The sequence below is a fragment of the Strix aluco genome, chromosome 8, assembly GCF_031877795.1.
Source record: "Strix aluco isolate bStrAlu1 chromosome 8, bStrAlu1.hap1, whole genome shotgun sequence".
NCBI classification, from domain to species: domain Eukaryota; kingdom Metazoa; phylum Chordata; class Aves; order Strigiformes; family Strigidae; genus Strix; species Strix aluco.
This window is the reverse complement of record NC_133938.1, coordinates 35,617,250-35,643,959: the sequence shown is the minus strand read 5'-3', so window position 1 is coordinate 35,643,959 and position 26,710 is coordinate 35,617,250. Positions and strand designations below refer to the sequence as shown.

The 26,710-nt window shown below is 36.5% G+C and overlaps 1 protein-coding gene across 2 annotated transcripts in view; it reads left to right on the top strand.

Annotated features, from left to right (window-relative positions):
• The window catches only part of BRINP3 (BMP/retinoic acid inducible neural specific 3), a 223,807-nt gene that overhangs the window by 139,066 nt on the left and 58,031 nt on the right, over window positions 1–26,710 (top strand). For both annotated transcript variants that reach the window (XM_074831701.1, XM_074831700.1), the window contains 2 exons: window positions 16,906–17,011; window positions 20,454–20,690. In XM_074831701.1, the coding sequence (XP_074687802.1) occupies window positions 16,906–17,011; window positions 20,454–20,690 (343 nt within the window). The remainder of the gene's footprint in view (window positions 1–16,905; window positions 17,012–20,453; window positions 20,691–26,710) is intronic.

Genomic DNA, 26,710 nt, shown 5'->3' with positions numbered 1-26,710 from the left:
TGACTGACCTCTTTCCTTTGTTGTTTGATGCATGGTGTGAACAAAACATGAAGGTCACAAGTTACTGTAGCCTCTACTGTGGTTCTGGCAACATGTCCTGTCATTGCCCACTTGCAGAATGACCTTGGTGTACTACTCTGAGATCATGCATCCATATTCCTAACAACTAATAGCGACACCTTTTCAGTGGTGGGTAGATGGGAGATGGCTGTACATAGTACGTCTAGATTTCCTCCTTCTTTCTGAGTCTAATGGGGAGAGGGACCTGGGGGTGTTGATTGACAGCCGGCTGAACAGGAGCCAGCAGTGTGCCCAGGTGGCCAAGAAGGCCAATGGCATCCTGGCCTGTATCAGAAATAGCGTGGCCAGCAGGGACAGGGAAGGGATCTTACCCCTGTGCTCGGCACTGGTGAGGCCGCACCTCGATTACTGTGTTCAGTTTTGGGTCCCTCACTACAAAAAGGCCATTGAATGACTCGAGTGTGTCCAGAGAAGGGCAACGGAGCTGGTGCAGGGTCTGGAGCACAGGTCTGATGGGGAGCGCTGAGGGAACTGGGGGAGTTTAGTCTGGAGAAGAGGAGGCTGAGGGGGGAACTCATCGCCCTCTACAACTACCTGAAAGGAGGTTGCAGAGAGCTGGGGATGAGTCTCTTTAACCAAGTAATGAGCGATAAGACAAGAGGTAATGGCCTCAAGTTGCACCAGGGAAGGTTTAGACTGGCTCTTAGGAAGTATTTCTTTCCAGAACGGGTAGTTAGGCGTTGGAATGGGCTGCCCAGGGAGGTGGTGGAGTCCCCATCCCTGGAGGTGTTTAAGAGTAGGGTCAACATAGCGCTGAGGGATCTGGTGTAGTTGGAAACTGCCAATGTTAGGTTAAAGGTTGGACTAGATGATCTTCAAGGTCCTTTCCAACCTAGATGATTCTGTGATTCTGTGTGATTTAATGCAGTTGGGAGACAGCAGTATACTCCTGCTCAAATGACCCTGATTCCTGTTCACTAGAAGCCACGGTTCTACCACTTTCAATAATGAACTTCTGCACTAAGTCCAAACAATTGTGCAGAACACATAAGAAACACATTGGTCACACAGTAAATTAAATATTATTGAATTACTCTCACTGCATTCTGCAAAAAGATAAACACAATTATGTTAGGCAAGTATAACACTGCGGGTTAATAAAGGGAGGCTGTAACAGTAGTTGTCTTTTGGAGGATATCTTCTTCCATTCCAGAACACATTTTCTTTCAGGGAAGCTGGGGCAGGTGAATACAGTGTAGGTGTTTTCTTAGGGTTCAAACAGCTGTGGGACAACCACAGTGTAACAAAAGAAGAGGAGGCAACAGAAGAACAGATGCATAAACTGAATTTTCCACCAGCTATTTACAGCCAGATTACAGCCCATTTATTCTGAGTGAGAAAGAATAAACATCTTTGAGATTGTGCCCTCTAATTTCAATTAAATTTTATTGTGCAATTTGCTTTTTTCTTCCTCCAAAACACTTTTTTTTTGCTATGAAAGATTTAAGCACTTTTGTTGTCTCTGAAAACTTCAGATTACAAATAGTTTATGAGAACAGGGTTCTATTGTGATGGTAACTATATCTGATTATCTATAATTGACTCATGGTGGGCTGTTAGAGAGGAAACTTAAGTGTAATGAAATTAGTTTCTCACTCAAAACTCAGTCTGAAATACAGACCATTTGTTTTGTCTGAAAAAGCTTGCTTGTTTCATTTTTTTTCTTTCATACCTCATACTTGAATGTGTTTTTCTGTGGATTCAAGTAATTGCTGTAATCAAAAGTAGAAATGCTGAAATACTATAAAACCTTGCGCTTTTGTCAGATTTCTGGCAAATTGTAAATGTAGATAGTTTTCACAGTTTTGTACAAACAGCTAAATTTTCGAAGCTTTTGAAATCCAGATCCTGAACCCTTCTTTCCCTCACTTTCCCCATTCAGTTTATGGACAGGATTTAAGACTGTATAGCTGAGAAACATTGTCAATGACCAAAACTTGGGAAACTCAAAAAACTGTGCCCAGCAAGAGCTTTAGGTTGGAAAATCACAGTTAGAAACATTGGGCTGGAAAGACCTGTAACATAAGGTCTTTCCTTATTTGACTCCATTGAAGAAATTAAATATGTAAATTTAATTAAAAATGTAGGTTTAATTAAACAAGCCTAGGGAAGTAAAGGCCAGAAACGATCATCCCTTTTCAAAAACTTGTGGCTTCCCCACTGTGTAGGTATAGTGACATTACTTAAGTATGTCAAGGAAAAGCCACAGTACAGATTTGCAAGGACAAGTGTTCATGACCATTATGAAATTCCAAGTTCTCTACTACCTTCAGAGGTCAGACTGCCTTCATACAAGACCAAAGCTTGAGATTTTTCAAAGGGGGAGTTAAAAATTAAGATTTTCAGGAAATACATAGAAATTGTGCTCCCAAATCTTTGTCTTGGTGTGGTAAACTCCCATGACACTTTAGTGAGAATTGAATCCTTTTGCAGGTTACTTTGAAAATCTCATTCATTATTAAAAGCTTCGCAAAATCAGCTTGTTATTTTTATGGCTAAGTATTGATTTTTAAATTCAAATTTGGGTTATTATCTAATCTTACCAGAAGAACTGGGTCCTGCAGTTAGGCATCTATCTTCCGTCATGTTTTGGGCATCACCTGGCTCCTCAGGGTCTTTCATTAATCTGAATTTTACTGTGGATTTGGACAGGCAAGTTTAGACAGCTGGGATCAAAATGCTGATGTTCTGGTCTTTGAGCTTGGCTAAACCCTGACACAAAGCACATCACAGAAGCTGTGTGCTAGTAAACAGTGTTAACATCAATGAAATGTGAAACACAGGACGTGACATGAAAGCTGTACCACGATGCTGTGCCCAGACACATACGCTGTTTCTCAACAGAGTTTATTTGCTCAGGAGCAGTCCTGGACTTCCACAGTTATATCCCTTCTTTTTCTGAAACTAGACCAATTTCAGGTAGCTAAGATGTCTCTGTACCATGTCCTTCTGCAGAGCACAGGACTTGTGTTTATCTCATTATAAAATTGAAATCCATGAGCTTTTACACACTTATGTCTGGGAGCTGTTGGAGATCTTTGGATCAAATTTGCTATAGGTATAAGGAAATCTTGTGATTGCTACATGTGGACCATTAGCTAATTCTAAGAATACACCAAGTGTAAAGGTTAGGGATTTATTTCCATATCTTATTCAAGAATTTAAGGTGATGATATTAAAAACAACTTTAATCCATTTGGACAGTTGAATTTTAATTAAATTGAAACTTCATGGCTGCTTTCTCTAAAAGGTAATGTAGAGGTCAGCCCTCCGGCTGGTGTAAACCAGCACAATTTCTTTGAGAATCTGGCCCTCACTATTTCAGAGAGTGAGAGGAAAGGGGGGCAAAAAGGAGCAGCAAGTTAATGCAATAACATGTTTTACTAAACACTCTTAGAATGCATACTCAGCAACATAATTGACACGATACATCACAGCAGCTGCAGCATGACACTCGTAAAAAGATGTGTTTTAGCAGCCTCTAATACAACCTACACTGTCTCATTATATTTTCAGCAATGTGCATAGAGGAGTAATGAGTGCAAGAAGTTATAACATCGCCAGCTAGTTGGTAACACAGCATGAAATGCTTTCAAAGCAACAAAATAGCGTATAATAGAGATGCTAGGGTATGCATTTTGGAAAGACTTTAGATGACTATTCTTCACTTTAAAAAAAAAACAAACCACAAAACAACAACAAAAAAGGATAGACCATATGACATGATAGACCATAACAAGTTGTAGGGCTTTGTTTTATCAGTTATGTAGTTTAGTCAAGAGAGAAGGGTAAAAAAAAAACCCTAAGAAAATAAAAACTGCCAAACCCTAAGCAGGTTATAAATACACATATGCAAACAAGAGACCTTAACAGCACTCACACAACACTTGCCATCACAGTTGTCAAAAACCTATAAGCAATTCATGCTACAGTACCTAAATGTTTCCTATTCTTTTTTTTTTTTTTTTTTTTTTTCCTTAAAAACTGAAGCTGAATTAAATAAACCCAGAAAATGGAGGAGGGTTTTAATACTGAGAGATCCACAGTGAACATATTGAACAATGCAGTTAGAGCAGAGCATTCCAGCACTAATTTGGAGGCACTCAGGCTTGTATGGATTTTAATTTTGTCTTTATTCTGGCCGTGCAGTGGTTTGTGTATGGATTGAGAAACTTCCTTCGTCACTCTTCATGTCCTCCACTCTCTAATTGACAGCAAGGACTATAAAATTCAGAGAACATTTCCCTACCTCTGAACCCTAAGAAATATGAGATAGCATGTATCAACAACTATGAACATGGAAGGTCAGACTGGGAGAATATCTCAGGGCAGTAGAGACTCAGTCAGAAGAAATAAGCTTAGGGGATAACAAAAGACTGTTGAAAGGTTTCAGTGTTCATATTATTTTTCCTATAGGATTTATACCCATAATACATTTTCACTTGTTTTGCTGTTATAGATTGTGATTAAAACTGCAATCATCCTCTTCAATCTATTAATTTAATGGTAAAAAACACTACTGAAATTATCCTTCATGTGAGAATCCTTTATAGGTAACTGATTCTGAGAGTTACATCATTGCTGTCCTCTGCAACTTACAATTTTTTCTACTTGTAGGGCTTCAGTACTTCAGCAGGATTTACATTTCTGACAGTAAAACTATAATGTAATCTCTACGAAGATAATGCTTATAATGCCTATATATGATGTGGCAGAAGCTGGGTTTAAGAAAAGTTTCATTATTCATCCAGGAGACTTTCTATAGTACTGAATGATTACTACAGTGTTTTCAGATTTCTAATGTCTGAAAGGTTGGTAGTCTCATCACTGCTCTACAGAATTTATTGAGGAATCAAGTATGCAAAATAAAAAGACTTTCTAATTTTGCATGGTGAGATCCTAACCTTATTCAATGAATAAAGTCCACTGAAGTCAAAGAAGTTTCTTCACGTGCATATTGATATCATTGAGATACGGGTTTTTTCCATTCCACCTCAACCATCTTCCTAATTTATCAAACTGTTATTCAGTATCTCTTTCTAGATTGCCCAAATTAACCCCCTCATTCCCAGGGAATAGTTAATATATTTCATGGTCTTCGGATAGTCTTCCTTTGATTTTTGTTAAAAGTAATATAAAAATTAAAAACAAAGAAAAAGTAAAAAAAAAAAAGCAAAAACCTATAGCGTCACAGTTATACTAGTTCATAATGTTCCAATATTTATAATAATTCCACTAAATAGAGTATATCAGTATACAGTCTCCTACCTGGTATGTAGATTTATAAGGAAATATAATTGTATCTTCTCCAGGAGTACCTAGAGCCTTGAAAATGAAAAACCATTCCATGTTTTTCCTACAGCTTTTCATCAAATCCCTGATGTGTAAAAATAAGTGATGATAAAGTATTGCAGATAATAGAGAAAATGGTTTGAAGAGGACCATTACAATATTTTTTCTGTTATATTGTACTCTATTTAAGTAGTTCTGGTTCTGTTTGAAATACAACATTCACAGCAACACTGAGCCATACGTATCATTGTAAGAAATACATACCCTATGTTCCTTCCAGTATAGCAATTTATATACTTGGTTAAAGTATAATGACAAAATCCGTGGGTTTGCTTTTCTTTTTTTTTTTTTTTTTTTTAAGATATGCAAGAGGATTGAAGCATTATGATTTTATTCTATGCTTGAAAATTTTCATTTGATGATAAAGACCCATCTATTAAAAATAATCCTGTAGAAAGGAGTGGGCATATTGCACATACAGAAGTGTAAACTATCACACTGCTTTTTCTCGAGGTAAAAGACAAGGCATTTCACCTATTAAACGTCACAGCATCAGGAGATTACAATGCTAAAAAGACAATAAAGAGAGTTACTTAAGATAATTAAACTGAATTTATCAACAACTTTGGTGTTGGTTTACACTGGGTAAGATCTGTCCTTTCTTGATGAAAATATAGAAAGCTGGCAAGACTATAGTGTATGATATAAAGTGTTATATACTACTACCAGAGTGGAGTAGCTTGGAAAGAATTGTACACTACATACTAATTAAACGTTCTAATAAGTAAAAAGGCATGAAAAAAATATACAGTGACATATGAAATTAATCCAGGCATTTACCTGTGTAAGACCTGTAATTCAAAAGGCAACTCGTGTCAAAGGGTTTTTCACCTACCATATCATGAAAGGAGCTGGATACTTAGATATCTCTAGAAATTTTCTAACTTACATGGTAGTCCACATGGAAACAAATCAAAACCTGCAGGAAGCAGAGTTCCTTTCAATTCTGAGCAGAACAAAGCCCTTCCACTTCCACAGGACTCCACAGTACTGATAATAAGCGCTACTCTCTATTCGTTTCCTCCTTCTTCTGAACTTCCCTCTTCCCCTAGATTGTCACGCTCATAGCAACTCTAGCTCTCTCTTTTTCTATTTTTTGGTTGAAGAAATGCACTTGCCTTTATGATACATCATTCTTTGCCCTAGGCGTTGTCTCATCTATGTCAGGTTCAGAAAGAAATTAATAAAAAAAGCCCTTGGACAAGATTCAATATTCTAAACATTTTTCACAAAAATTGTATCAATGCAAGATCCGTAGTAGGACACATTCATGTATGCCTTAATGAACAGGCCTTGATATTTGATAGGGCTTTCTATTCCCATGAATCAGGATGATTTGAACAATTTTCCAGCTAGGCACAGCAGTCTGTCCGGATAACATTGTCCCTGGAGCCTAATTCTAAGAGCAGTCTTCTGTACATTAAAAATTCTCTTTTTGTTTAGTTCATGAAATAACAATATTGAGAATCACTCAGTTATTAGCCAAAACTTTCCAAAGAGCAGTCAGTGTTTTCATTCATGAGTCTTTATAAATGGTGAATGAGTTAAGGTCTAACAGCAGTTTGATGAAACATGCTCAATGCCATGTGCCAGAGGTATTTTCACCTCTCAAAAGCATGGAAACGTCCATGGTGCAAATCCAAAATATTCCACTAAATACAGTGTTGATATACACTGGGGAGGATCTGGTTTTTGTTGCTGAAAATGTAGGATCTTGGTATGTCTACAGGCATTTTCCATCCAGAGGTAATTCTTACCTCTCAAGATGGCTTTTTGGTTTGAATTTTCTGTGTTTCAATTTTGTAATGGTCTTTATTAGTGTAAATTTACAGAAATACTTGAGTACCATTTAGTATGTTTGCAGTTATGAGTATTCTGATTATTTCGTCAAACTCAGCAAACTTATGAATCCAGTTTTACTTTTGTTCTTCTGAGTAAAACACTGGATTCTGATTTGAAGTTTCCACCTCCTGATGTGATGTGCAATTTTGGACAGAGATACTCTTTCTTTTCTTTTCTATCACTTTTTGTGTGTTCATTAAAACTTTAAGGGATATAATGAAAATATATTTTGGTACCTACACCTTCCCAGTTCTCATTCACTAAAGACAGTTTCTACAATCTTCAGACTTTTGAGAGTTTGACATTAAAAGTTTCTATATTTAAGGATGGGCATAACCAATATCAGCTCAGTTCTTATGCTACAGGCTTCTCCACTTGACTTGTGCATATGTGCCAGGACTTAGGTGTAAAAGAAATGATCTTTTTTTCCATGTATGTTGACAGACCAAATCTGAAAGATCAGACTGTGTACAGAACACAACTACCAACTCTTATTTCCAATAAATTTTGGCTGAACTGAAAAACCTGGATTCAGTCCTCCTTTCCAATCTATAGCAGACAGGCAATAGAACTATCTGGAATACAGTTGGTCCCGAGAATAAAAAAGGTAATAAAAAAGGGAATTTATTCTTTGCTGGTAAAAGTGTTACGAGTTTATGGTTTATTTTTAACCAAACATTTTTCTTTCCCCTGGTTCTTCTCTTGCAAATTTGTTTCTTTCCTCTTGTCATGCCTTTCTTATTATTTTTTTCTTTTTATCTAGAATAGTAGTCATTATCACATCAGCAAGTTTTCTGTGAAAATTGTTACCTGAAAAGTAATTTTTATTTATATACATACAATTATTAAAATAATTGTTTGGTTCATAGTAGAGAGTTCTAGGTAGAACTGTGTGAATGTTTATATCTTAATCAAATATACCCTAAGGTTTGGTGTATTCACCCACACCTTGGGCTTGCAGCAAGGTGACATAACAGAGAAAGCCAATATCCCAAATAAACTGCCTCCTTTCCCAGTCATTCTTACCTGGTGCTTCCTCAACTACTTCTGTCTGAAACCAGCCTGTGAACGTTGATGGTTCTGCATTCCAGACTAGCAGCTGGGATAGAAATAGGGAGACTTGGGAGATATTTTTGCTATGAGTAATTTCCATATGAAGATTAAGCATGGTAAATGAGGACCGGTTTTATTCTTTTTTGACTGCTGGGGTTTAACCTGTTGCAGACAAGCCCTGAAACGTTTCCTTAACTTTCAGCACTACAGTGAATTCAGAAGTAGTCTGTATGACAGTGAGCCAAAATACAACTAAGATTCCCTACATCTTGTGAGAATCTCACAAGTCAAGTCCTCAGAACTGCTTGGATGATATAAAAGCTGTGGCTTATTTTTAAAAGTAAGCACCCAGCACTCTTGAGTATTGCAATGAGTTCCTGAGTGCTTGCTTACATTAGCTTTGATTATGAGCATTGCTCCTTTAACTCACTCAAATGATTTAGAAAACATCAGCAAATGTGTATGCTTCAGAATAGATTCAGCACTAAGTCCTTTGTGGTTTACCATGCTTTAGCTCGTTTGTTATGGGTCCTTGATCGGAGTTTCAAATGCAATTGCAGATAAATATTTGAAGTTGGCTTTTTTTCCTATCGAATAATATTTAACAAACAACATATACATATAGTTTAAAAGGTAAGCGCCAGAGATTTGATTTCTGAATCCTGTCTGTTATAATTTATACAGTGAACAAGTTTGGCAATCCTATTGGCCTACTTTGGGTAGGAGTCATATACTGTATAGCCATGATAGAATATATGCATGATACACATACTTACTGCAGCAATATTTGGAATCAGATTCCACTCTCAGATGTTCTTTCCATGTTTTTTCATAAATTTGTGGGATTTAAAGGTGAAGATTTGCTTTCACCACAGATTAAACTGTGTAATAGTAATGGAGCAGCATAATCAAAGTTATAGAGCAATACACCTAAACTAGACCTAACACCGAGGAAGCATCCATATGCTTCTCTTTTCTAAAAAAATTGATCCAAGCATTTCCCTTTAGTTTGAACATCTGACAGGGATTTAATGATTAAATTATAGATCAGTTGTAGTTGTTAACTCTGTAGGTAGTCCTTCAAATATACAGGAAAACATGTAAAAACCAGCAGCATAAAAACAAGAGTTTTCCGAAACTATAAATTGAGAGTTGGCAGTACCAATGAGACAAAAAGGGCAAATGTGTTATAATCATTTACCAGAGGGAATAAATGGGTGGGAAGGAATGAAGATACAACCTAAAAATAAATCCCTAAAAACATAGATGTGACCCAGGCAGAGAGCAAGCCAGCAGACGTGCACGTTATGGACAGTAATGTGATTTCTTTTGAGAGGTTAGAATGACAACCCCATAAGGGGTAGTTTGACTGGAGTATGGTAAAATAAAGTGGACATGAAAAATGTCCTGCTGCAGATGTCACAGTAAGTGAGGTACAGACTGTTAGGAATTGTAGCGCTATGGACAGCAAAAATAAAACAGGAATTTACATGCACTCCAGGGGAAGAAATAAAAGATCCGGAAATAGCTTAAATTAGTAAATTTTTACAGATATTACCAAAAATAATATTGCAACTAAGTTTTAGAATTGCACAGAAATATATAATCACAGGTAGGATCTCCATGGAAAATCTGGTTCTTAATTAACCTTTCCTTATCACTTTAATTTTTGAACTTAAAGACTAAATCCTTTTCATGTTATTTTTAGGTCCTAATGTTAACCTTTAGCACTTATATTTTCTCTACCACAAGTTATTTTTTCTCTCAAAATATATCCATTTCAACCTGACCACTTTAAAGGTAAAATGTTTCCAAATTACCCAAAGATTCACCTACACTTTCGTTTTCCCGTTGCTTCACAAAGAAAAAGAACATTTTAAATTTTACTCTTATTCAGGAAGGACTATATTTTTTTATTCATACTTTCCCAACCTAAGAAAATGATTTTTCATTCAACTGCAATAGTATTATAACTAGTAATATCTGTGAATCTTATAAATAACCAGATCATGCTGTCTTCTCGAAACTAATGGGGGGACAGTGAAAAATCCCAGTAGCTTCAGCACTGCATATTGGAACTGAGCCATTAAGATACAAATCCTATTCCTAATACTTTTGGGAAATCCTTGGATGGGATTTTGCAATTGAGCTAAACGTAGGGAGATGGTGTCCCCCTTTACAGCATGTGCCCCAAGATTTCTTTGGAGATTTTTGTCCTTCATATAGTAACGGAGTTATGTTTGGAAAAGGATGGAGGGTTAGGAATTGGCCTTTACTTCAGTAAGCTTCTTTGGTTTTGCTTTCTGCAGATACCTTGATTTTTTTATGAACATGAAATATTATTTCAATTTGTATATGTGCTGTCCTCTTTGTTTCTAATTTTATCTTTTTAACAAAATATATAGATTTCATTTATTGTTTGTTGCTCATCTGTCTCTTTAGGCAATAAAAGTTGTGAAAAATTAATATTAATAGTCATTTAAGTAAGATGTGGGAAAGCAGAAGGATCTAAATGTAAACTGAAACAAAATTCTCAGCTTTTATTATGTTTTTGCGAAGTCTATTACTTCTCTATAAGAGAACTTCACCCTCATCTATTCTTCAAGATTAATTAAAAGAGATAACTTGTTCTTTCTGAGGATGCCTGTCCTTATTCTCTGCAAGAGGCTGATGCACTCCTGATTTCTGAAACTGCAGGAAATAAAAGCTCTGGTATTGCTGCCCTGACTGTTTTTTCAACAGCCTCGTTTCCTGCAAACTTCCCTGTTGCTTTACATAAGGATACGTAGGAACATGGCACCTGACATGCACTGGATTTAAAATGTCCTTGAAAAGGCAAAGCTGTGGCTGGGATGCCAGAATTGTCAATGCTGCCAGTGCTGGGGTAAATCCTCACTTCCCATTTCCATAGCCTCAGGAGTGTTACACAGTCTGCAGAGTGAACAGAATAAGGAGTAATCATTTTCTCCTCCCTCCCTGACCCCTGTCTCAAGTATTTTTAGAAGTTAGTTGAACATATATATGTTTCCTGCTGGTTCAGAACTGAGATATTTCTGACAGTTCTGGTTTCTTGTCTAATTTTCATGTGGCACAGCATAGATTCAAAGATTTGTTTCGATGTTCTGGTGGATTCTCCTAGAATTTACAGATAATAAATTGCTCTCTGAGACAGTGGAGAATAGACCTGAACAGACTAGTGATTGCTCCCTATCAGATGAACCTAAACAGCCTTAAAAAATCATAACATTTTAAACAAACGTAACAACAGAGCAGAATTCAGATAGTCTGAGTTAGTTTCCAGTTCCTAGAATATTCTGATTTCCGAGGTATTTAATGCTTTATGTAGGGATAATACACTTCAGTTTCACTGTTGTTGTAATGTAGTAGTTTAGTTCGCAGTAAATCCCTGAGAGTGTAGAAACAAAGGAGAGGGAATGGAGGGATTATACTGATCTCTTGGGAAGTTTTATTGCTGCATTCAGTGAAATTGAAAGTCATCTCCTTGCCCCAAAACTTGAAAGAAGTCATTATTCCACTGCTAATGGAGTTAATGGAAATTTTGCAATTTATTTCATTTACAGAAAGATCGAGTTTACTGTTCCTGTTCCATCTCACAGCAGCAGATGATAGAAAAATATGATGGGAGAGATTCCAGGTCTCCTGAGTTAGTGGGCTCTTCAAATTAAAAAGTCAGTCCTATGCTAGAAAATGTGTTGAACATGTTACATGCCTATGAGGTATTGTTTTAGAATGCTGGCAATTAAAAAAAAAAATTTTAAAACATTAATCCAATCCCTGACATTGTGGGTGCTGTTTGTCTTCTACCTCCTTCAGAAACGTTCATCTAGCTGGTAACATGATAAGTGTCAGTGCTTGAAACATTCAGAAGATTTGACTTATTTTAATTACACACTAATTAGTGGGAGTCTTTTAATATGCTCAATGACACAAGTAGGGCAGCAGAGCAGCAACTCTTGTGTGGTAAAGCAAAGTGCTGAAAGAAAGGTGCTTTTGTGAAAAACTGTCCAGCCTGGGGGGAAAAAAAAAAGAAAGTTGGCAGGAGATCCACTTCTAAATAGAAAGTACATTTAGTTCCTATTCATTTGATCAACTTTTTTTTAGGTGAAATGAGCACTGTCCGCAGAATGTGCAGGGATGACAATGTGTGGGAACACATGGGCTGGAAGACAAGTCCTGAAGGTGAGGTTGATAGGAGAGTCATACAGGAGAATCCTAAAGAATTCCGGCTTCTCCCTGCTCCATACCTTTGCCCTTTCTTCTGTCTGCACCAATCGTTCAGAAGAGACCTTCTTCCATGAATAGTCATGTATATATGATAAGTTTGCTCAAAATCATTATTTGAATGTTTAAAATATTAAAGAGGTTTGTACACATATGAATGCAGTTGCCTAGTTTGAGGTGAGAAGCATTATCTCATCCTCCTTTGTGTTGGCTTAGTTATCTTCCTTAGAAGCCAAATAAATTTTTAAAGGGTCTTGCTGAAGAGGAGAGTCCTTTATGCAAGACAGCACACCACCTCTGCATGGGCATGTAGTTAGGAATATTGGCTATGTGCATTTAAAAGGACGCACCAGGAACAAAATCTCTGCAGAAATATATTTCCCTTTTATTAGGAAAGCCTTCTATAGGCTTAATTATCATGGACAAAAAAAGCACACTGTTTCCCAGGGAAATACTACCCACTGATATCACAAGAATTCAGCCCTGCTTAAGTGCTAGGAGATATGTTCTCAGTGCACTTATAATCGGGTCGTTATCACCATGGTTATGAGATTTAACTGACTGAAAACTGTAGGCATTTGTCTCATTAATGCCAAATGTTATAGTTTATTTCTGGGAACTGAAAACCCTGCTGCCCAGGGAAACCTGTTCTGTGATAATCTTTGAAAACAAGGCACTTGAGAATAGCCTGCCTGGTTCATGTCAGATGGTTTCACACATATTTTGTTACTGGTTCTTAGGGGGTTTTGGTTATTAAATAACTTTGTTCTGTGGTATTTTGCTTTGTGAGTTAGCGTTCTTTATGGGCTGCAGGTCTAGTTCTTACAAAACAAGTATGTGGTTATGATGCTCTTTGCTCATATGCAATCACTTCTGAACTATGCTAGCTTCTTAGCACACCCTATATTTAAATTTTACCTTTCCCTCTCCTTTCTGGTTTATCTTTTTTTGTACACTTTCAGACAAAACACTTTTCAGCTGTGATCTCAGGACTTAATATAGTCACACTTCTCTGTTTGGAAGATAATTAAAGAAGTTCCATTGCCCTTCTAATTTTATTTCTCTTGCTCCTGAATCAAAAAAAAGTAAAAACATCAGCGATTCCACTAACACTTGGATCAACCCAGAATTAATACATTTGGACCTTTCTTTTCCCATCTGTAGTCTTCTTAGTTATGAAAATAAGTTATCTCAAAATTAAATCCTTGCATTTTATCAGAAAATTTGACAGAAAAGTGAGGCTTTCTTTAATCAACTACTCAAATTGTTCTTCTTATTTACAATCTTTGTTGACTGGATTTGTACAGAGTATAAAAAAGCATATGTAACTACCTTGCTTTGACCTCTGACTAGAAGTGTCATCCACAGAACATTGGAGTTTGGGTGATTTTTACCTGCTTTACTCTTTCTTTATTGTTTATTGGGATTTCAATTTTATTCTTGCAATGTATGTTCTGTGCAGAGGCTAAGAGTACCAGAGCAAAGGAGTTGACAGTGCCAGGTGAAGGCACTTGGAAAAGTAAAAGAATGAATAATACAAATATATAGATTTGAGTGAAAACAAACCTTGAAAAATGTCCTTATTTACTGCTCTATTTATAGAGCATTATTTATTATTGCTATTGTTAGAACAGTATTTTATTGCTTACCTATAACAATCATGAATGTTTGTAAATCATCTCAAAACCTAACTGCACCCAGTTTTTTTCATATATGTAGTTTTCTTTTAAATCAGTGGATTTATATAACCAGTCTCTAAAAGTCAAAAAAGCTATTTAATGATGATTTTTCCCCATTCTGCCTCTTGGCACATCTAAATACACCAAGTGCTATCACTCCCATCATCAAAACAGTGGTAGGCTCTACCTCTGTTTTGCATAATCCAAATGAAGAATGAAGATGCATGAACAAAAAGGGACGCAATAATTATAAAGATACTTAATAACCTTCCTTATTTTGTGATTTCAGGAGGCATAAGAATGATAAGAATGGATAGGAATTGTAAAATTGGCTTTATAGTTTATACATTTCATATAACTTTATGAAGCTGCATTGCCTTATACACAAATAGTCAAAAAGAATAATAATAATAATAATGTACAAAATAAAATAACACTGAAATTAATGGATCTTTAAATAAAGAATTACATAGAGAAATGTTGAGCATAATCTTCCAGAACTAAGATAAAACTCATAACAACAATCACCTCTCTTATTGTCTTCTGGTTATTTACCTTATTTAATGTAGGTGACTTGTACTGTATAAACAGATTAGGATTCTGTATATGGGCTGGAGGGGACTACCCAAAAAATGAGATTTTAGAATGGAATTTTAGACCACTTGTTGGGAGAGGAAGAGGACTGAAGGATCACAGGTAAATCAAAATTGTCTTTCCAGCCATGTCCAAGCCAAATCTAATGCCCGTGCAAGAGTCTTTGTGCTGATTCAAGATGATTAAGCAAAAAACACAGTAAATCTGGCCCTGACATAAATATTAAAGACTGCCAAATATGTGCAGGGAGGAGACATCCTGACTCCATCTCATTTCCTTGCGCAACTGGCACTCTGCTAACAGGTTTGGCTGGAGCCAGTTCTGTGTGTCCTCTCCACCGACCGCTGGCGTTGCAAAGGCTCTCCTTCTCCACTCGCAGGAACACTGGTTCAAAGTGACGGAAAGGTGCCAAGAGCTTGGAACAGCCTAAGATTTTGTATTTGCTTTGCAAAAGTGCAAACTAAAAAAAAGTGCAATTTAATTGGAAAAAGTGAAATCTCGGTGGTTTCAAGAATAGCATGATCCAGCTGAAGCCACCTACACATGCTGGTGGTAGCACAGACTGTAAGAGAGCCAGGCAATCCTGAGCAACATGAACATTCATGGGTTATTTTAGCAAACCTTCATACTCTTTTCAAAACAGATTGTTAAAAATAGCAAACTACCTTCTGTTTGTAAAAATTGATGTTAGTTGTCTGTTTGCATGTCAGATAGCTGCTTGGTGGAGGTGTGTATTTTGGAAATGAGCTCCTTGTCCCTATAATTTAGGCTTATTCTTCAGGAGATCCAGAGGTGAATACAATACCTGAAGTAACAGAAAATAGAAGTGGTTGTATTCAAAACTGAGGCAGATCACCAAATAAAGGTAAATCTGGCCACAACCTCTGAGATCGTAAAAGGAAGAGAGTTAAGAAGTTCCAGGATAGTGTCTGGGAGCAGTTTGTGAGGGGATATGTATATAGAGGGGTTGGATGTACTTTGGCAGTAAAGGAGACTGGGACGGTACCCCATGGCCAGCATTTCCTGCTCTGGATCTGTTTGTATTACTTTTATTCCACTTCCACATTCTTCTTTCTGCCTCGTCTTGGTATAAGAGAGTTGCACCCAATCCAGTTTAAAAAAATGTGAGATCGTGGTATACCCATCCCTCCTAAACTATCCTAAGTGTTTGTGTTTTTAACTTGAGGCAAAAACCCTGCCCTCCGGGCATCACAGCATTGCTTCAAAAGCTTCAGTGCTTCATTGCTGAGAAACTACATTAGACCCTTTTTTTTTTTTTAGCTTAAGGTAACACTTAAAAAATAAATTAGCCTTTATAATTATTTTGTTGATACTTAAGAATTATCTATAATATTCCATGAAGCATATAAATCACTTGCCTTTTTTTTTTTAAAAAAAAAATTGTATTTACTCATTTAAATAACTGCTCGTTGCCAAGCATAATCCTCAACTGTTAAGTCAGAGCTCTACTCGTGGTGATTCTGTTTTAATGAATTTAGCTGTATTTTGATTCTGTGGTCATGGTTTTGGTGATTACAATAGGCAGGATGTCTTTAGTTTTATGCCTAAACTTATTTTAGGCCTTTGATGAAAAATATCCCACTGCTACCACCATTATAAATACAGCTCATAAAAGGTTTTTACTTCTGAATCCTGCTGTGCTACCCAGGAAAAGTCAAAGTTTTTTCCCATGATTTCAGCAAGGAGTTGCCATGTGCACAAGTGTCATTAGTGAAAAATCACAGTCTGCATTTTTATGAATGATGTTTGGTAAACTCATTCTAATTCCCATAGCTACAAAGAAATAAACCATCTTTAGACTGTTGGTCAGCTAAAGTACTTGTAAGGATTCTCTGCAACAGAAATAGCACTCCCCAAAGTTTGTGGTACTGGTAAAACATTGCAGTCATACTTTTCGTAATTAAATCAAGCTATTTCACCTTCATTAAATCTGAAATGTACCACCAGCTGAATTAAAGGGAAACTTTACGAAATGAGCTTCAGAACTCCTCAGTCTGTTTTGAATAATACAGCAAATGCTTTTCCATTCCCTTACCATCAGGTAACAGAAACGCGGACTGGTCCTCTTGGCTGCAGTAACTATGACAACCTAGATTCTGTCAGCTCTGTTCTGGTTCAGAGTCCTGAAAATAAGATTCAGTTGCAAGGTATGTAGGTGCAATTTCATTAATTTGTTTTGGAACAGGATGACATTTATCACACTATTTGTTTTTCTTTCTTCCACCTCATAAAAGGTCATTTTCCTAATTTTTTGTGTGTGCGCAATAAGTACATTCTAGACAAAGTGAAGGAAATGTCAGTAACTCATGTTGCCTTTGAAATGGAAACAATTTCTGTACACATCACAAGATAATTTGAATAATGCTGTTAACATTTTACAGCCCTATTTAGCAACCACTTGCACACCTTTTAAACAGCCTGAATTCCCACAGATTCCACCAAGCAGGGAGTGACATTTAGTGTGCTCAGCCTGCTTTGTACATACTGAGTAGTAGCTTATACATCATGCAGTTGTCCCACTAAAATGAATGGAGTCACCAGAAGAGCAGGATATAGATTTTTCAAAGACTCTAAATAATGAAGAGTGCAATGGTTCCTCTTGGGACTTTTAAGAAAATTTAGGCATCTCATTCATTAGACAAATAATAGTAATTATACATTAAAAAAAAGAAAGCAAACAAAAACAAAAACAAGAAAGGAAAAGAAAAAGGACAAAGAGGAAAAAAAAGGAACAGGAAAAAAAGGGGGAAAAGGGAAAAGGAAAAGGAAAAGGAAAAGGAAAAGGAAAAGGAAAAGGAAAAGGAAAACGTAAAGGTAAAAGGGAAAGGAAAAGAAAAAGGAAAAGGAAAAGGAAAAGGAAAAGGAAAAGGAAAAGGAAAAGGAAAAGGAAAAGGAAAAGGAAAAGGAAAAGGAAAAGGAAAAGGAAAAGGAAAAGGAAAAAAGAAAAGTAAAAAGAAAAGGGAAAAGGGAAAGGAAAAGGAAAAGGAAAAGGAAAAGGAAAAGGAAAAGGAAAAGGAAAAGGAAAAGGAAAAGGAAAAGGAAAAGGAAAAGGAAAAGGAAAAGGAAAAGGAAAAGGAAAAAAGAAAAGTAAAAAGAAAAGGAAAAGGAAAAGGAAAAGGAAAAGGAAAAGGAAAAAAGAAAAGTAAAAAGAAAAGGGAAAAGGGAAAGGAAAAGGAAAAGGAAAAGGAAAAGGAAAAGGAAAAGGAAAAGGAAAAGGAAAAAAGAAAAGTAAAAAGAAAAGGGAAAAGGGAAAAGGGAAAAGGGAAAAGGGAAAGGAAAAGGAAAAGGAAAAGGAAAAGGAAAAGGAAAAGGAAAAGGAAAAGGAAAAGGAAAAGGAAAAGGAAAAAAAGAGGCATATTTCTAATTCAGTTTCTGTTAATTCCAGTAGATGCATATCCCGACCTGCATATTAGGTACATAAACATTTTTGAAAAGTCACCCTCTAGGGTATTAGGCCTTTTTTTCAGTGACACAAATGTAGAATGAACAACTTATTACTATGAAAACAGACTAATTTCTCTTTAATTTATGTACTTGTGTGTACCTCTGTGTCTATACAACGAAGGAAGAATTCAGTTCTTAATTTGCAGTTACAGGTAGCTATACAATTATTTCCAGTTTTAAAAATTTGTCATATTGGTTCATAAATCAGATGGACATATAATGTGAAGTTGTTGCTGACTATTAAGAATGGCTGTCAGGGAATAAAATGTTTCTGTTTAAAACATCCATGTGCTTTTTTTTTCCTTTTCCTTTCTCTCTGCCCAGAATAGCTTAAAAGCCATAAAATCATACAATGATTTCAGAGACAGTATATATTTTTTTTAAAAAGAATTTCACTGTGATGCAATGAAATTTTTACAGAAATATTTTGTGGTTTTTAATGGTTTCCAGCATATGCACAATGTTTATCAGCTAAAATTTGGAAAATAATTTTTGCATCCCTCAGACAGTGGTTTGATGCATGCCATTGGATTGTCATTATGAGAAATAAATTATCAGAACTGCACAAACTATTTCATAATTATCATGGAAGAATTGAACAAGACTCACATTTGCTGATCTGTCTGGCTTTTTGTTTCCTTTTGCAATTCCAAGGCTTTTCACAAGTATACACAAGTACATTGAAAAGTTTAATCAGGTAGCAACAGATTTGTACAATTTGTGGCATGAGGTAGAATAAAGCACAGACAGACCTGGTTTTAGCAGTTGTGATATGACTTTTGACTTGGAAGGGTTATGAAATTACTGTTAGAGCTGTCTTTTTTATGTACCTAAAAATAAGGGATAAATCTCTATGAAATTGCCCAAGTGCCTATGTAGAGGAAACCTACATCACAAATAACCAATCCATATGCTGATAAATTACTTGGCCCACAAATAAGCTCCACTGGTTCTAGAGAGATTATTTTTGCCACAGAAAAAGCCAACAAATAATAAATAAAAATTTGTGATGTACCTTGCAGTGGCTTTCTGACTGGTTGATTACTATTGTAGCTACAGTGACTGACAGCTAGTTAGTTAAAATGCTTCTATATAAAAGATTCATTCCCATCACTGGGATCATGTAAACAGTGGTCAAAATTTTTAGATGAGTAAGTCTAAATTTCAGGTCTCAAATATTCTGAATTTTTGATTCATTAGCTCCGCGGTTCTGATACATCAGTGTGACATGCTTTTGCAAGGCCTCTGCTGTCATGGCAAGGTAAAGTGTGAAAACACTTTGCAAAGGGATCTGCGACATAGCAGGAGTTTTTGAAACACCATAGGAACTAGACCGTGCACTCTTTCTCCAGGCTAAAGCTTTAGTAGATTTAAGAATTAATTTTCTTTCTCGAGGTTTTATAGCCCTACCCATCACATCCAATTGACTGTCCTTTAGCAATTAAATACCAGTGAATAAGAAATTAAAGATCAGCCAAGTTTTATTTTTCTAAAATTTCCTCCAACTCAATTTTTCCCATTCTTAGTTTGTCTCTACAGAATCATGAAGAGATAACTAGAATTATTTAGATAAGCTATATCTTGTTGTGTCAAAAGCAATATGGAAAACAGGTCCAATACAGAATGGAGATATTTACCTTCACACCTCTTTTTCTGATTATGCTGTCTCTTTACTCTGTCTTTCAGGGCTGCTTTCCCTTCATCAGCACTCTCAGAAATTTGCATTAGCTGCTAGTACCAAGATTATAATTCAGCTACATGCTTCCCTACTGCAAAGCTTTTACAGCTGAGGCTGTTCATTCAGCAATTCTTTACAAGAAGAAGTTGATGTAGTCCTTTCTTTCTGTTTTCGACAATCCCCTTAGAAAGAAATTGCACCAGTAAATGCTCTGAGGACACGGGTTATCAATTAGTGGGATGGATGTTCCATACTGAGAGAGAAATGTGAAGAATATTTCTGAAATTAATTCCTAAGAAAGGAAATATATGACATAGTGCAAATGTTAGACATATGTGTAAATTGTCCTAAAAAAGCCATATAGTTTCCTTTTTCATAACTGTTTGTTTGTTGTGAGACAGGCTGGGGAAGCTGCTTGGTTCAAGCATTCCTTTGTGTTTAATAACATAATACTCTATTTCCTTCAGGTCTTCAGGTCATCCTGCCTGAGTATCTGCAAGAACATTTTGTCCAGGCAGCTCTGAGCTATATTGCCTGCAATTCAGAGGGGGAGTTCATCTGCAAGGACAATGACTGCTGGTGTCAGTGTGGTCCCAAATTCCCTGAGTGCAACTGTCCCTATATGGACATTCAAGCCATGGAAGAAAATCTGCTCCGCATAAGTGAGACTTGGAATGCATATAACAGTGAATTTGAAGAATCTGGTGAGATGTTTTATAAATTCTTTGTCTGTTTGGCTGTGTGTCACAAAAAGTATTTATACAACAGACTCCATCTGAAATCTCCAGAATGCTTCATACATCTAAAGCTAAACATACTTAAATGCATCCTGGATCCAAGTTTTAATTATTATAGCTTTCTGAAAAAAAGTGTTGTCCTCACCTCATGATGATCAGCAGTCTGTATAATTACATTAGGATTTATGCAGCTGTGTTTGAGTATTCATCTGCTATGCTTTGTGGAGCCCAGGGCTGTGAGGACTTTGTCCCTGTTGGAGCAAGAAGTGTACTGCATGAGGCAGAAAGCAGAACAAATGAGTAACAAAGTGAGATTATACACTTTATATAGGTATTCCATATTTTTGTTCGGTAATGCAGCTGAAACAGCTTCTTCATTTCACATCCATTTTTTAGTGTTGGGTCAAAGTTTCTCCTGTACTTCCCCTTTATCCTGTCCCTCCAGCAACACCATGAAGCTGACATGGAGAGCATATGGGCCCTTGATTTACCAAGTAGTCAATAGTTCATCCATTGTAGCTGGCAACTTGCTTCTTCATATGATTTCTGTTTAAATGGACCTATCCATGTTGTCTCTACAACACGTCTGTGCCACATTAGCTTTCTTTAAACCATCAAAGTTTGTTTCATACATCATTTCACCTGTCCTGATCATCAGAATTTCCAGTCCCATAGAGAATGGGAACTGCAGGTAAAATCAGCTTCTGAACAACTGTTTTCACAACTCACTCACTCGGTGATATCAGTAACAGCTGTCTAGCCAGATGGTGGGAAAAGTAAGGAGAGCTCAGCAGACCTGGGAAAAATCACCAAGAAAAAAAAAAAAATAAAATGAGGGAGATAAGGAAAAAGCAGAAAAAAGAAAAAATCACAGTTTTTATTGAGTTGTGTTGGAGAAAGAGAACAAGTCAGTAAAAGAGAGAGGGAAGAAGACTAGTCAGTGATTCTGGGAAGAGTGTGGGAGAGAAGAAGAAATATCAGTACAATACTTAGCTGTGAACAGTATATTGTATACATTCATTTCTTCTATTTGTTCTTTTATTGTTAAAGACTGATTTCTCAATTCAAGGTTGAGGATTTCAAAAGACCCTATTTCAGTTAAAATTTCTGTTGTAACTTTTAGTGAGACCTGATGCCTAAATCTGAGTCTGTTTGGAAGATCTCAGGCCCTTTTCCAAGCCCTGGTCTCACCCTTGGGAAGACACCAAAATTTACAATATTACTTCTTGGAATATCACAGACTTCTCTGATTACAAAAGCATGAATTTATGTTTTGGCTTTGTGTATGTTAAAATGCATTTTCCCAGTGACTATTTTGACACCTTTAAGCATTTATGGAGTCATGTTGTCATTTGCTACTTTGCAGACTAGGACAAACGTGTTGACTCTACAAAAGGGCACAGTTTTGTTTACCGTATTTTCTCCTGTTTGAATGGGATGTGATACTATTCAATGCCTAAAGAATGTCATTTGATGGCACCTACTTAACAGCAATTTTAGTTAATCTGAAAGAGCACACATACCTGAATCCATGGAGGATTCTTATAGCAAGCTATATGGGGGCATTGAACTACTTACAAGTTTGAGTAGTTGTCAGCTACACGTATAGTCCTATGTTCAGGACTGAGACATGAATGCCAGGGGAAAAATGGGTAAGAGTTATATTCTGTGCTTTTAAAAAAGGCTCTTTAGCTATGTTGTGTGAATCACTAAAATGGTAACTTCACATACATCTGTCAATTAGGTAATTGCTAGCAAGTGTGGTTACTAAAAAGTGTGAAATATAGATTATTAACATCATTAAAACATATGCCACACCCACTCTTTAGCCCTTGAAAGCATGACTTCCACATCTCATAGGTAGCTTACAAAATCTATGCTTTTAACTTACAAAATTCTTTGCATAAAAATGTTCATGGAAAGACGAGATATGGAACCTTGTATGTGGATGGGTCTGTACTTTGTTGAAAAAAGTCATCATGTGAACTTTGGATAGATAGCTCAGTCATTGCCCATTCAACCTCCCTATATGAACCACGTATTACAGTCTGAACAGCTCTTCAAGTACTGTGACGTGGTCTGTAAGCTTTTCTAGCCACAGTGATTACAAACATATTCTGAAAAATGTAGAGCTTGTGCAACATGAAAAACACTGTCAACAAATATCACCATGATCTGATTCATGTCAATAGCATGTTCTGAGAACAGAAGTGCCCTTTGTTAAACAAAACTAATGTTTTAAATAGATATTTCATACCTTTGACGTGGAATATATATCGTTTAGTCTTTATCTAAATCTGTAGAAGTCACCTTTTGAGAGGAGAGTATGTTCTTTCATTCTAATCAATTTATAATATAAATAAATTAACTAGAAAAGAGTAGGGTGCAAGAAGGCCAGATTATATAGTAATTTAGAGTTTGAGTAGACAAGGGGCAGGATAAACCAGAGTACTAACTACTGGCCCATATAGTCTACTTATAACTGCAGAGGAATGAATGAATGAATTCCATTCTCTGACACTATGAACTCTGGATTCAAGTAAAGTTAAAACAAATGTATTATTTACCTAACTTTTCTGCCTTCCAAACCCTTCCTTACCTTACATATAACAAAACAGTCCTCTGAATCCAGAAACAAATTTTGTCCCCTAATACAGACCTGTAAAACTTACTGGATTCACTCGAGGTCATGCACATTATCTGTGGACAGAATTTAGCCTAAAGAGGAAGAAGTAAATATTCTATTTAAGTTGGTTTGTTTACTGTCAGTGTTATCTCTCCTTCTGTTTGTTCAAGATAAAACAACTGAAGAACAGATTTTTTTTAAAGAAAAAAATGGCAGTTCTTCAGTGCCTAAATCTGATTTGAAATCAGTGGGTAGCTAAATTTAGTTTGTATCTTTGAAACTCTCTATCTGAATTTTCAGAAATAAAGAAAAGGAAAAAAAAAAAAAAAGCAGGACTTTTTTCTCTATAGCCTACTGCTCTCTTCCAAATTAGGTAGTTTACATTATTGTTTTACCTTTTAAATCATGAGATGGGAAAGAAAAGTATGTGGTGGACACCAGGTTGACCATGAGCCAGCAATGTGACCTTGCAGCAAGGAAGGCTGATGGTATCTTGGGCTGCATTAGGAGGAGTGTTGTCAGCAGGTCATGGGAGATGATCCTTCCGCTCTACTCAGTGCTGGTAAGGTCACACCTGGAGAGCTGTGTCCAGTCTGGGCTCCCCAGTACAAGAGAGGCATGGACATACTGGAGAGAGCCCTCGAAGATGAAGGGTCTCGAGCACCTCTCCTATGAGGAAAGGCCAAGAGAGCTGGGACTCTTCAGCCTTGAGAAAAGAAGGCTCAAGGGTATCTTACAGATGTAGATAAATACCTGAAGGGAGGGTGTGAAGAAGATGGAGCCAGGCTTTTTTTGGTGGTTCCCAGTGACTGGACCAGAAACAATGGGCACAAACTGAAACATGGGAGGTTCCCATTGAACATCAGGAAACACTTTTTCACTGTAAGGGTGACCAAGCACTGGCACAGGTTGCCCAGAAAGGTTGTGGAGTCTCCCTCCTTGGAGATATTCAAAAACCATCTGGGTCTAGGTGGCCCTGCTTGAGCAGAAGTTCGGACCAGAGGTCCTTTCCCACCTCAACCATTCTGTTATTCTGTCATCAAAGAATTTTCCTGGTTATCACATAGGAAGACTCTGGTCTGTAATTTGGGTTTTCTGGTAGTTACAATTCCCTTTTGAGCAATTATAAAACATATTCCAGTTCATTGTTATGTGCAGATTTCATTTCACTCAGGCTCTTCTGGCACCTTTTAACTACTTGCATTTCATTTTGGAGGACATGGACCAGTATGTTATTTATCTCTCAGTAAATCTGTCTGCCTTTTTCATCTCTCTAGCTGCCCTCCAGCAATATGTACTTGATCACTATTAGCTCAACAAGCTTCATATAACATCTTAATATCAGCGTATGTACTAAGTTCTCAAAGAAATTACAAGAGCTACTTTAAATTGTTTACTCTGAACCATCTGCTTATTCTTTATCATATCTTGTGTCCTCCAGACTCAGATACTACCCTTGCAAATGAGCAGCTGTTTCCTTATCAAAAATCCATGCTGAAGCTGTTCAACCTTTATTAACAGATTTCATTAGTTTCTTGAGGCCTTTGACTGAATTAACGTGTAAGCAAAGTTCTCTCTGAGAACATAATTCCAAGAAGGAGTGTTCTTATCATCTAACAAGTGGCCTAAAAATATCACCTCTAATGGAATCAATCAGTGTTTCATTTGCCCTTTCTTAATGTGCATGAAACTAGCCTTTCACAAGAATCTGTTGCCTAAAAGATTATCTAGTTGTCCTGCTGTTATCACAAGCCATTATGTTTCACTGAGATTCCAGAACATGGAATCCACCTACATTAGTTAAAGTACCACTTTAATCATCAGTAGTATGCCTGTAGCCTGCCCCACCTTTTCAATGTGTTTGTTCTTTTAATATTGCCAATTTTCCTGTACCCCTTCTGCCTGTAATACTAGGAGCATGTACTTGCCCTGCTCCTACTCCTACCTCATCGTTTCAGTAAACTTTATCCTTCCATTTCAGGAAAAACCTTTGATCTAAGCACTCAAATGCTAATAAGTTTCACACAGTAAAGAACATCAAAAGATTCCTTGAAAAAATTCTCAGATTTTGAAGTATGTCAGACTTTCACAGGTTATGGTTACAGCAGTGTTGACAATGGTGTTAGTGAATATGTTGTCTTGTTACACATCACAAATTTTGGAAGTTTTTGGGACTCTCTTGACAAGACTTAATGTAAAAAGAAGCAAATTCTAACATACAACTCGGTCAATGACTGACTGGTAATTTAGTGTTTTACAGAAATTATGACCCTTAAAACACATGAAAGATATGAAGATCCATAAAAATATCCACAGGCTCTGAATTCTGACAGCAAGGATAACAATATGATCATGCATTGTCTGTACCATAATCCTGGTGTGGTTGACTGCTGAGTGCCTTTGGAAATCTGGTCACTTCATTTAAACAATTTAAATGACAGCAGTTTTCTTTTAAAGTGGTCTGCTCAGTGACATCTAAAAGAAATTTGTAACAGTTCATGTTGCAACTTACTTTCATTTTTCTAAATGAAAAAGTCTATTAAAATAAATAAGGACATGAATGGTAGGGTTGCTTAAACAATAGAAGATGGCCAAAGTGCATTTTCATAATTCTTTTTTTAATGCTACCATTTATGAGATCTCCTGGAAACATGAAAGTAAAATCTTCCATCGAAGCATTTATTTTCACATTGCTGACATGCAATGGCAGCTCGCTGCCTTGTCTTTGCATATTTCCAAAGTGATGAACAGTTGATGTTTTTTTTTCCCCTTGAAGGTAATGATATCTCTTTTGGAATATTTCCTTGAAAGTCATGGGATTAGAAGATTTACAACAAATATTATTAGGTATATTTTCAAAATAGCTTTGAAATTGAAAAGTTATTCTTTCAAACATTTAGTTTAAATAAAAAATACTATGGAAAGAAATAGCATGCCTGCAAAAAATTGAACAGAAATTTTACTGCTACACTTGGACTTAAAGGCGATTTAGTGAAGTGCTGAAATACGTGCTTATTTTAATCATCTGTAGTCCGCTAACTTCATAGATTTGACTTGTGTGCTTAAATGTTCAGCATCAGCTTAGATAGATCACAGCCAGAGCCATCTAGGACCTTGAAGAACTTGGCCCACTGAACACCAAAACTGTTTATGCTAACAGACGTGTGGCTTCACAGGCATAATTAAACATCAGAAGTCATCCTGTAAATATTTTGAAATGTATCCTTCTACAGCTTTAAAAGACAAACTTCCCTTCTCAAAATGTGTTTTTGATTTTTTCAGTCACTTCTGTATCTGCTTTATAGAGATATTTCAAAAGGTAAGTTTCAGTATCACAGAAAGTGCAAGTGGTATGAGTACA